Genomic DNA, 13213 nt, shown 5'->3' with positions numbered 1-13213 from the left:
ACAGTGGAACCTCTCGAAACCGATCATGGTCGGTGCATATAATTTTGGCCGGTTTAGAGAGGGTTAGGTTTGGAGAAGTGAACCGAATACCGATCATTATGATCCGGATGTAATCAATCAGAAGTCGTTTTTTACACTAGTGTACCGTATATATGCCTAGTATTCATTAAAACCGACCGATATTGATTGTTAATGTGAATGTTATCACAAAAGAGAGAATCATACGTTTAAAAGGAATGAATTACAACAATCTTGACATTGTTACCGCTTATAAACGTAGTTTAGTTAGCTAGTAGCGTGAATGTTCTTGGGGATGTTCTCGTCTGCACTAACCTACATACGGCCGATCGCATCCGGTTACGTCAAGAATATGGTCTAATTACACGATGATCAGTCGATGCCGGTCATTATATGACATAGTCATTTTCTAAAACAATACATGGCTTCGGTTCCTTCATACAGATAATTTACGTTATCCGACAACTACATATATGTAAATAAAAAACCTGTGTGATTTGAATACGAAACTTTCTCTTTATTACTAGCTCTGCTTGTTTTCCTACACTAAACAAACCGCGTGCACGTGGTAGACCTTCGTTAAATATCTAAACAATATACATGATTAAATAATTACACCACCATCTCAATTACCGTGTACCTATAGCCTTTACATCTGTATACATGCCCCAGGACATGACATGCGACAACTATGGTACAGGTACGTGTGGATTTCACGGTCGGTTGATCGTAGACTTCAATGCAATCTATCTGTGTCGCTCAGGTAAGGCCGGTTTTCAGAAGTGTATTTTAGACACATTTGACTATTCCGATCTCAAAATCGGTCCGGTGTTCGGAATTGGGAGGGATCGATTTTGAGAAGTTCTATATACTATTAATAAAGAGGAATTCATTCCGTACATGACATCCATGTTCGGTTTCTAGAGGTGATCGGTTTTGAGAAGGTTCGGTTTTGGGAAGTTACACTGTAGTAGAAGTGACAAATGAATGTGAATATTATAACATAGTTTTACAGTTCTTAAGTACTTTGTATAAGTACTTAAATGTGCATGTGACAGTTGCATATTAGTCTACACAATTGTACAAATGTTTTCACGTTCATATTTTATGTTTGTCATCACAATATTAAAAGTTAACATGAAGGAACAAGGTCATAAAGCTAGACTGATCATCATGATGTGGTTTCTTATCATTCTGTTGCTTGTCTTAGTATTGATAAATGATAAGTTTTGGAGCAAATGTAAATTGATTCAACTTTGTTAACTGTAAATCAGAACTCAAAATATCCTGTTTAATTTGAAGTGATTAGTTATTATCACATGTGTTTGCTGGGATATTGTTTTGGTCTCTGTCCATCAGTCTGTTGCCATGGAAATACTTAGTCAAACATACCAAATTACTGTCCGTTTTGTTTGCGGACTATAACTCCAAAACCATTCAACACAGCTCCAGGAAATTTCCTGAATACATTTGTATATCAGACAAGTGCTCTTGTTTTGCCTTTTGATATTGCAAACCTTCCATGTTAGATGTTTTTTTCTGTTTCCATGGAAACTTAGTCAAAAATAGCAAATTAATGTTTCTTTTTGTTTCCGAACTATAACTCAAAAAACATTCAACCCAGCTCCTTGAAACTTTCTGTATACATCAGACAAGTGTCCTAGTTGTGCCTTTTGCTATTGCAGACCTTCCATTTTTGGATTTTTTTCCGTTCCATGGAATAATAGTCAAAAATACCTAATTACTGTTTCCTTTTGTTTTGGTAATATAAATCCAAAACTGTGCAAAGTAGATCCATAAAACTCTCTGAATATATCAGAAAAGTGCCTTTGTTAGGCCTTTTGCTTTTCTGTGTAACATGTTTCTTCTGTTACCATGGAAACTGATTAAAAAATATCAAAGTACTGTTTCTTTTTGTTTCTTGGCTCTAAATCCAAAAGCATTCAATGCAGCTCCTTGAAACTTTCTGTATACATGTATATCAGATTACTGATTCTTTTTGTTACCTGATGTTATTTTTTCAGTTTTACAATACTCACATACATTTAAAGTTATACTTGGATAGTTGTTACTTTGACCTTGATGTATTTGGGTTTTTATACCAACTGCAAGGCGCAGGGGATAATGCAACGCTTTGCAGCTTCTTGTTTTCAACTAAACTTTACACTATATCTTGAAATGCTGTTAACTCATATATTCATTGTATACTCTGATTACATACAGTTTTACAATGGGCCTACCAACTTTGTGTTCATGTTCAAGGTTGACTGTTAAATGCTATTCATGCATAGGAAAATTATATCATTTTCTGAAAAAAAAGTGAATTTATACCTTGTAATTAATACCTGCTCAAAACACTTACAAACTCATTGTTATCTAAAGAAATAATTATGTAAGCTGGACATAATCTTTATTTTTGATTTTTACATGACTAACCATATGCTGTGATTTTGACAGGAATATCATAGAACAGCCATTGGAGTCGGAGAGTGCTGAGTTCACCAATAATTTTGTGCTGTTGGAGTTTGTTGTTGCGTTGCTAGAACAAAACTTCAAATTCTGTGTACACAGGTATGTACCTTGTTTTGTCTGCTTCATAAATGCTAACAATGATACAAAAGGTTAACACAAATTTGTTATTAGTTATTAATTTCCATTTTCAACAACAACAAAAAAATGAAAATGAAAGGGATCATCCAAGTAAGTTTCAGTTTGGTCCCATCCTAATGTTTTGTTCTGTCATGTCACGATTTCATATAAAGGCTGCAGGGCATTTATGTCTTAAAGATACTTCTAGTTTCAGTAATAAGATTTCTGTAGAGTGTAAAAGGGACGTGTTAGATTTATGTCTGTTTTGTTTTCTGTAAACATGGAAATTTATGTGACGGGTAAATTTACGCTAATTATGTGAAGGATGTTTAAGCGAGAAAATTTCCATAGAGCGTATTGTTTCATATATATATATATAATGGAAAATGTTGAAAAACGTTAAATGTATTTATCACAAAATTAATGTCATTGTGAAATGTTTACCTGTGAAAATCGTGAAATTAAATTTTTGTTAAAATGTCTATATTTACAGTAATAGTTATATTAAGATTGAATCATCTACATACAACAGATTTACTGAGATTGACCAGAACAACAAGAAACTGTTGAATTGTATGATCACTCGGGTTCTGTGGCCAGGTTCATCACAATTCACTATGAACGCCAAGTGTCATGATCTCCTGTCGTTCCTTAGCAGCTGTGTCTCCAGTAACCTATATAAGACCCAAAAGGTGAGTGATGCATACTTCCATATGTCAATTTAGATTTTCATGAATTAGCTCACCTGTCTAAAGCGCATGGAAGCGACTGTCTACTAGCTGTGAACTTTTCACTTTAAACAACATAAATATGAAGGGCTTATAGACTTTATATCGGGCATGTAGTAGACTAGGATGAAGGGTTACCAAGTTTTTTCAAATGAATCACCTTGACCTTCATTTAATGTAACAGGGTTCAAATGGGCTAAAATTGTTTTTTTCCTGACATTAAATTAACGGATATTTCTCTCATTGGATAGAAATCTACTAATTGTTTTGACTTCATGTCACTGATTGATCATATCACCTACTCTGTAGATGCGGGTATTGCCAGTGTTACTGAGCCTGATATCCATGGTGGGGGAATGCTGTCGACTAGCCCAGACCATACCAAACAACCTTACTGGCAGTCTGCTGACTTCTAAAGAGGAAGGAGCTATTGCATTTGTACAGGAGTTATCCAGAAACATTGATGGTATGAAAACTTACTGTACACACATAAGAAGACTGTAATCTTAATAAATAACTTTCCTCATGAAAAGCATTCTGATAAATCATGTTGATTTAATTTTGATTCAGTGTTTTGTAATGGCTTTTGTATCGCCCGCAACGATAGTTTGACTATGGTGCTACTTTTTCCGGCAGTGGTGGGACAGCATTGTCCTCTTCGTTTCTCAAAAACTTTTTAAGTCTAATCCTAACCAAACTTTAAACATAGCTGAAGGACATCATTATCACCTCAACACATCTAATTATTGCAGGATTCATTTCAGGGTGTGGGATTCAGAAGCTGCGATGCTAAACAATACTTAGTTCTTTTTCTTAAAAAGTATAAGTCTTATCCTAAACAATCTTGGAATAGAGCTAAAGGCCATCATTTACACCTCAACACACCTAATTGTTTTTCAAAATTTCATTATTTTCATTTTTAGAAAAAAAACAAAAATTTTGAAAAACTCCAGGAAACGACATCATACGACAACCCTAAAAACACCATATATTTTAAAATAAGAAAAACAATTGCTGAATGGAATATTTTTGAAAGACATGTGACTTGAATAAACTAAAAAAATGTCTAAACTTTCTTTAAATGAATTTGAACATTTTTATCATACCTGGGCATTTATTAATCAAACGTTATTTAGGAGATGTTACATTTTGGGTACTCAAACCTGCTGAAACACAGGACTGGACTGGGCATGCTTCCAAGCTCTGTATTTATAAATATACGCACTGCTGAGGAGTAAACCAAATCATGAAATTAAAAATAAAAGCATCTATTTGTGGAATATTAAGAAAAAAAATCTGGATTCAAGCACAAGTAAGAAAATTTTTACAATTAATTTTAAAAAGAGTTCCAATTTGTCATGTTCACCTACTGGATATCAGTTCTAGTTTCATTAAACTTGATGGGTATAAAGTTTGGATGCAAAGACAAAATATTGAATACTGTAAACATGAAAATGTATGTGATGGGAAAATTTTTGCTAATTATGTGACTGAGTTAACATTTCCATGTAACCTTGCTTTAAAAAAAAAAACTATTTTTTGAGAACTGTTTTTTTACACAGGGCTTCTCCATAATTTCAGTGGTCAAAATTGGACATCATAAGCAGAACTTACTGTCTTTAGCCCACCATCATCAGATGGTGGGCTATTCAAATCGCCTTTCGTCCGTGGTCCGTCCGTCCTTCCCTCCGTCCGTTAACAATTCTTGTTACCGCTATTTCTCTAAAAGTACTGAAGGGATCTTTCTCAAATTTCATATGTAGGTTCCCCTAGGACCCTAGTTGTGCATATTGTATTTTGGGACTGATCGGTCTACAAGATGGCCGCCAGGCAGCCATCTTGGATTTTGATAGTTAAAGTTTGTTACCGCTATTTCTCAAAAAGTACTGAAGGGATCTTTCTCAAATTTCATATGTAGGTTCCCCTAGGACCCTAGTTGTGCATATTGCATTTTGGGACTGATCGGTCAACAAGATGGCTGACCAGCCGCCATCTTGGATTTTGATAGTTAAAGTTTGTTACCGCTATTTCTCAGAAAGCACTGAAGGGATCTTTCTCATATTTCATATGTAGGTTTCCCTAGGACCCCAGTTGTGCATATTGCATTTTGGGACTGATCGGTCAACAAGATGGCCGACCGGTGGCCATCTTGGATTTTTAGCCCACCATCATCAGATGGTGGGCTATTCAAATCGCCTTTCCTCCGTGGTCCGTGGTCCATCCGTCCGTCCGTCCGTCCGTCCGTCCTTCCGTCCGTCCGTCCGTTAACAATTCTTGTTACCGCTAATTCTCAGAAAGTGCTGAAGGGATCTTTCTCAAATTTCATATGTAGGTTCCCCTAGGACTCTAGTTGTGCATATTGCATTTTGGGACCGATCGGTCAACAAAATGGCCGACAGGCGGCCATCTTGGATTTTGATAGTTAAAGTTTGTTACCGCTATTTCTCAAAAAGTGCTGAAGGGATCTTTCTCAAATTTTATGTACAGGTTTCCCTAGGACTCTAGTTGTGCATATTGCATTTTGGGACTGATCGGTCAACAAGATGGCCGACAGGCAGCCATCTTGGATTTTGATAGTTAAAGTTTGTTACCGCTATTTCTCAAAAAGTACTGCAGGGATCTTTCTCAAATTTCATATATAGGTTCCCCTAGGGCCCTAGTTGTGCATATTGCATTTTTGGACCGATCGGTCAACAAGATGGCCGACAGGCGGCCATCTTGGATTTTGATAGTTAAAGTTTGTTACCGCTATTTCTCAGAAAGTACTGAAGGGATCTTTCTCAAATTTCATATGTAGGTTCCCCTAGGACCCTTGTTGTGCATATTGCATTTTGGGACCGATCGGTCAACAAGATGGCCGACAGGTGGCCATCTTGGATTTTGATAGTTAAAGTTTGTTACCACTATTTCTCAAAAAGTGCTGAAGGGATCTTTCTCAAATTTCATATACAGGTTCCCCTAGGACCCTAGTTGTGCATATTACATTTTGGGACCGATCTGTGAACAAGATGGCCGACAGGTGGCCATCTTGGATTTTGACAGTTAAAGTTTGTTACCGCTATTACTCAAAAAGTACTGAAGGGATCTTTCTCAAATTTCATATATAGGTTTCCCTAGGGCCCTAGTTGTGCATATTGCATTTTGGAACCGATCGGTCAAAAGATGGCTTGGATTTTGATAGTTAAAGTTTGTTACCGCTATTTCTCAAAAAGTGCTGAAGGTATCGTTTACAAATTTCATATGAAGGTTCCCCAAGGACCCTAGTTGTGCATATTGTTAATTGGGACCGATCGGTAAACAAGATGGCCGACCGACGGCCATATTGGATTTTGATTGTTAAAGTTTGTTACGGCTATTTCTCAGAAAGTACTGAAGGGATCTTTCTCAAATTTTATGTGTAGGTTCCCCTTGTACCCTAGTTGTGCATAGTACCTTTTAGGACTGATGCATAATGCCTTTCGGGACTGATCGGTAAACAAGATGGCCAACCGGGGTGCCATCTTAGATTTCATTGTTGAAGTTTGTTACCACTATTTCTTAGAAAGTACTATAGCGATCTGTCTCAAATTTTATATGTCATGTGTTTGAAAAAGTTTGAAAAGCAGGGAAAAGACCCCTCTTTCCATTGTCAGACATAGATCATTCTTTGGTGGGCGCCAAGATCCCTCTGGGATCTCTTGTGACAGATAAAGTTTGTTACCGCTATTTCTCAGAAAGTACAGAAGGGATCTTTCTCAAATTTCATATGTAGGTTCCCCTAGGACCCTAGTTGTACATGTTGCATTTTGGGACTGATCGGTCAACAAGATGGCCGACCAGCCGCCATCTTGGATTTTGATAGTTAAAGTTTGTTACGGCTAATTCTCAGAAAGTACTGAAGGGATTGTTCTCAAATTTCATATGTAGGTTCCCCTAGGACCCTAGTAGTGCATATTGCATTTTGGGACTGATCGGTCAACAAGATGGCCGACCAGCCGCCATCTTTGATTTTGATAGTTAAAGTTTGTTACGGCTATTTCTCAGAAAGCACTGAAGGGATCTTTCTCAAATTTCATATGTAGGTTCCCCTAGGACCCTAGTTGTGCATATTGCATTTTGGGACTGATCGGTCAACAAGATGGCCGACCAGCCGCCATCTTGGATTTTGATAGTTAAAGTTTGTTACGGCTATTTCTCAGAAAGCACTGAAGGGATCTTTCTCAAATTTCATATGTAGGTTCCCCTAGGACCCTAGTTGTGCATATTGCATTTTGGGACTGATCGGTCAACAAGATGGCCGACCAGCCGCCATCTTGGATTTTGATAGTTAAAGTTTGTTACGGCTAATTCTCAGAAAGTACTGAAGGGATTGTTCTCAAATTTCATATGTAGGTTCCCCTAGGACCCTAGTAGTGCATATTGCATTTTGGGACTGATCGGTCAACAAGATGGCCGCCAGGTAGCCATCTTGGATTTTGATAGTTAAAGTTTGTTACGGCTATTTCTCAGAAAGCACTGAAGGGATCTTTCTCAAATTTCATATGTAGGTTTCCCTAGGACCCCAGTTGTGCATATTGCATTTTGGGACTGATCGGTCAACAAGATGGCCGACCGGTGGCCATCTTTGATTTTGATAGATAAAGTTTGTTACCGCTATTTCTCAGAAAGTATTGAAGGGATTGTTCTCAAATTTCATATGTAGGTTCCCCTAGGACCCTAGTTCTGCCTATTGCATTTTGCGACCACCATCTTGGATTTTGATAGTTTTAAGTTTGAAAAGCAGAAAAAAGAAGTGTAAGTTTGAAAAGCAGAGAAAAGATCCCTCTTTCATTTGTCAGACATAGATCAATCTTTGGTGGGCGCCAAGATCCCTCTGGGATCTCTTGTTTTGACATGTGAGGACTTTTGAAAAGATCCTATTTAGATTGGTTTTCATTCCTGACTGTTTACCTATCATTACACTTTTTGATCCATTGATAATCTGTGTTTATGTGTTGGTAGTGAGCCATACCGATGAGGAACTGTTGGGATTGATACTTCGCTCACTACAACCTGCCTGGCTGTGTCTGTATGTGTGTCTAAGCCAATTAAACATCCTGGACGACTATCTGGTGTTGGAGGGGCTCCCGAGGGACGACATCTACAAAATTTCCCTACACACCATAGTAAGTATATAATGGTACTAGAGGGGCACCCAATGGACAACCTTTACAGGATAACCCTACACACTATATGTTTTGTAAGTATTTAAATGGAAATAGTAAGACATCATATACCTTATTAATATTTAATTTTAACATGATTCATTTTACAACGATTGTGAGACAAGTTGAATATCATATACTGGGTGACTAATCACTTGAGTTAGTCTGGATGAAAGTTCCTAAGGCATCAAAATGTGGGAGGAATCGCGGTATCCGGGGAAAACCCTTTTGATGGAGCAAACCTATTCAGGTTTAGTCGGGAACATTACCTCACCTGTCCTGGTGAAAGGCAAGCATTTTACCACAATGTCATTGATCCAGCCAGGCATCCTTCATACTGTGATAAATTTAATGGTACTGGAGCGGTTCTGAGAGAGAATAACACTAACAGTGTCATTGTATTTACTATATTAACTCCAGTATTTGCCCAGGGCACTTCAAAAATTGCAAACAAAATACCAAAATGCATCAATAAAGAAATGAATAATTTCTAATCTGTATTTAACAGTAAACTTGAGGCCTTGAAAAGGGGAGGGCTGTTTACAGGGAAGAGGTGCTGATTGGTGTGAATGCAGTGATTTGATGCATATTACAGTCCAGAAAATCTGAAGATTTTGCAATTAAAAATTTCAGATTACATGTATATAATTGTGTGAATGGAATCTGTTGCGACATTCATTTGGCTTGATTAGTTTAATGTCCTACTATAACAGTTAGTGTCATTTAAGGACATGTTGGGTTGCTGGAGTACCCAGAGAAAAAACCACCAACCAACGGTCAATACCTGCATGACGACTGTTCAACATATGAGATTCAAACTGGTAACCTGAGGTGGAGACCAATGGTCAATACCTGCATGACGACTGTTCAAAATGAGATTCAAACTGGTAACCTGAGGTGGAGAGTTTCTGGTAATACATTGTATGTTGGGGATATCTTAACCACTCATCCGCTGCAGCCTCACATCAATACGATTCTTTAAAATCTTTCATAAGAGAAAGAATTATAGGTTACTGTTGTGACCTACCTGGTATTACATTGCTGTATCTTTTCCATGGTTAAGGATCTTGCGTTATTTCTTTCAGGTAACAAAGTATTTTTTCCTGTTGCCAAAACTTCAACTTCTTAAAGAAAAGCAAGATAATGGGTAAGTTATTGATTATGGAATCATAAGAGCTGTATAAAATAACAATATTGACAGTGTTTAAAAGATTCCTGTTAGGCTAGTGTCATTTAAACATAAAAGATAATTTTATCCATGACATTCATATTTAATATTGTTTCTGTAATATACAGTTGTCTTGCATGTATAAGAAGTGTTAAGAATCAATTTATAAATCAAAATTGATAATTGGTTGAGGATTACTTACTAATTGTTGATTATATAATTGACTGTAATGTACTCTCCTGGATTTATGTTTTAGCTACTGTTATTTTCATGCTTTTATGATGGTAATTTTTTTGTAATAAGATTTGATTATGCAATTTAGACTTCTACACTTCTACTTGATCTGTAATTGAAATGTTTGATACAATTTATTTTTGTTATTTCTGACTGTCCGCAAAATTTAATTGCACTTGAAAATCAGTTTACAATACAGTAGATGTACTTCTCCCTGATGAATTATATAAAGATGAAAAGTTGATTTATTGTTTGATGTTATTGTATGGTATATCAAAAATGTCTTAAAATGTTATTTTGCACTTCAAACATAGGATTTCACAAAACTTGTATATAGTGTAGATTCAGAACTATATAGCAAGTTCATGAGTTATCTTCCCTGTCATAATTGATTATTATCTTTCATATCTTTCATAATAGTCATTGAAATGGCACTAGAACTATCTATTGAATTGAAAAATTGATTTAATACTACTGTAATTACAAGCAGTTTTTTTTCAAAATTATCAAAAAAAATTTGTCATTGATTACTAGTTATGTTTCTTAATTAAATTTTTCAAAAAATTTTAAAGGCCAAAAACTGTTGTTTCAACTCGGAAGAGAGCAACAGACATGAATGACACCATGGCCAGTCACTCAAAGGAAAACAAATTTGTTAAGGATGCTACTAAGGCCAACAAGCGTAATGTCAAAGGTAAGTATACAAACATTTTAGAGAAAAGTAAAAATCAGATACCAAATTAACCCATCAATATTTGATCTTTTTGAATTTAAATGGAACCTGCTTACTTTTTAAACCAGTCACATAAAGATATCTTTTAGAAATTAACTCTGCAGTCTTGACACTAAAGGTTATGAAACAGTATCAGGCAAGTACATAATGTACAATAGTAGAATTATTTAAGGCATGTAAATAATTTCATTATAGATGTTTAGTGTCAAATTAATAGTGAGAACAGTTTGAAAGCTGATTAAACAAAAATATCCACGTTATCATTTCGTGGTAGCTTAGTGGTTAAGATTTACCCACATATTACCACTAGCGGAGTAGCCCTCCACCTCTGGTTACAACTTTGAATCCCATATGGGCATTGACAACTGGTCGGTAGTTTTTCTACGGGTACTCTGGCTTTCTTGGTTTTATTAGTTTAACATCCTATTAACAGCCAGGGTCATTTAAGGACGTGCCAGGTTTGTTGGTGGAGAAAAGCCGGAGTATCTGGAGAAAACTACCGATCAATGGTCAGTACCTGGAAACTGCCCGACATGGGATTTGAACTCGTGACCCAGAGATGGAGGGCTTGTGGTAATATGTCTAGACTTCCGCAGCCCCTGTTCTCTGGCTTTATGACCTATAAACCTAACACATCCTTAAATGGCTGTTAACAGGATGTTAAACTAATTAAACAAAACTTTGAAACAAAGTCTTTTATCAAAGTATCTAACTGTAGTTGATGGACTAATCGATGTAAATGTTGTATTATTTACTAGGGGAAACATCCCTCCACAAAGCCTGTATTAAAAATGACGTCATCAACTTGAGAAAACTGCTAAAGATACCAGGTAAAGTTATGTAACACAAGTAATTGATGGTATGTTGGAATCTTCATATTACTACATTTCTTAATATTTTACTCCCTAATTGAGACCCATCTCATTCTTCCACCCACCCAGCAAGCATGATGAATGAGTTTATATCATTTATGGAATTGTTCCTAAATAATCAATAACATCTGTAAAAACAAAACTGCCTTGTGAAACTACTTGATATACTGGAAGACTGTAAACAGACTTATTTCAGTACAATCAAATTTTAGTGCAAAGGATGAATCTGTGCAATCACCACAATGGCTATATAAACGATATACACAAAAACAATTAATACAGTCATATTTAAAGGGACAATTCTAAGAGAACATTAAAATTTGTACATATATCGGAAAAAACCCAGTTCTAATGGAAATTAGATCAGTCGGTTTTACTGTGATATGCCTGAAAAGATATGTGTGTAGAAGTTCAAATTGGCTCGCTGTCCACCATTACACATTGTGGTCGAACTTCTTGTATGCTGAACCCTGTCTCTTGCTCGTAGAGTAATGCAACTGTTGTCTAGAACTGCTCAAATCGCTATGACAGTAGTATGTTTACCTTATTAGATGAATTGTCTTGTCTAAAAATCATTTTATCATCTCAGTGGTTATGTAGTTTATTTGTTTAACGTGCGTGACTTTGGCTCGGGTATGGGTACAGCGTCCATATTGTACTTTCTTAGTCGTATTGATCAACGATTTGATATTTCAATGATATTAATTAAATACTTAACAACGTCGTGGAATTTGTCAATTTTTTACGTTACATGTTTCATAAGAAATGTAGAACAATACATTTATGCCATATTTTGCTTTGGTTATGTAAAAGAATTAGCCTGAGTGAATTGTCCCTTTAAGCGTAGCATTTCCGCAACAAAAAGTGCTTAGATGAGATTACCACTGAAATATGTATGTTTACAGTATACATAAGCTGCTGCATGAGACAAGTCTAGAAATTCTCATTATTGATGGACTGTAAACTACAAATATATATAATAATTACAGCTGTTGCATAATATTTTATATGTACAGGAATAGACATTAATGCCAAAGACAATGCTGGCTGGACACCGCTACATGAAGCCTGTAACCATGGCCACATACAGTGTGTAAAAGAACTCCTAAGCTTTGTACCATCAAAAACTGTAGACACTTTCTTCAGTTCAGGTATTTACTTAATACCCTCAAAATGATGTCAGGGATCTACAATAAACTGCTATATTGTCAACCTCTGTATAAAGACCACCTGTTTGATAAGACCACTTTCTAGCATCCCAATCGACTAATTTTAATATTTAACCTGTGTATAAAGACCACCTGATTATTAAGACCATGTTTTCCTTGTGTGGTCTTTATAGACAGGTTTGACTGTATCTCCTTGTCAATATGTCACTGGAAACCCAAACTACCAAATTTTTTAACTTGACCTTTAGCCTAAAAATTCTGTGGCACAATGTCCTATATGGAATGAATTACTGATTTCGCTTGCACCAAAAGCAAAATAGATGATTTTATTTATATGTGTTTTTGTGTCAGTTAGGCACATATAAACACGATTATACATCAGTTAATGTTCAAATGATTGGTATCGTTTAAGCTGCGATTGAGCATCTTTAAAAATTATGGTTAGGAACATTAACGACTACCTTCTTAGACTGATTTTGAAGAGTCCAAAGTCTCCAGAATAACGGATATAACTTTAGG

At 36.0% G+C, this 13213-nt stretch overlaps 1 protein-coding gene across 1 annotated transcript in view; it reads left to right on the top strand.

The window, feature by feature from the left end:
- LOC138309649 (SMC5-SMC6 complex localization factor protein 1-like) overlaps window positions 1-13213 on the top strand; it is a 28664-nt gene that overhangs the window by 14740 nt on the left and 711 nt on the right. Inside the window, 8 exon segments of the mRNA XM_069250865.1 lie at window positions 2476-2589; window positions 3140-3299; window positions 3645-3801; window positions 8316-8479; window positions 9604-9665; window positions 10493-10614; window positions 11412-11483; window positions 12542-12676. Coding sequence (XP_069106966.1) covers window positions 2476-2589; window positions 3140-3299; window positions 3645-3801; window positions 8316-8479; window positions 9604-9665; window positions 10493-10614; window positions 11412-11483; window positions 12542-12676 — 986 coding nt within the window.

The sequence above is a fragment of the Argopecten irradians genome, chromosome 15 (assembly GCF_041381155.1).
Source record: "Argopecten irradians isolate NY chromosome 15, Ai_NY, whole genome shotgun sequence".
Lineage (NCBI taxonomy): Eukaryota > Metazoa > Mollusca > Bivalvia > Pectinida > Pectinidae > Argopecten > Argopecten irradians.
Note: the sequence above shows the minus strand (reverse complement) of the source record. Positions and strands in the feature narration are given on the sequence as shown.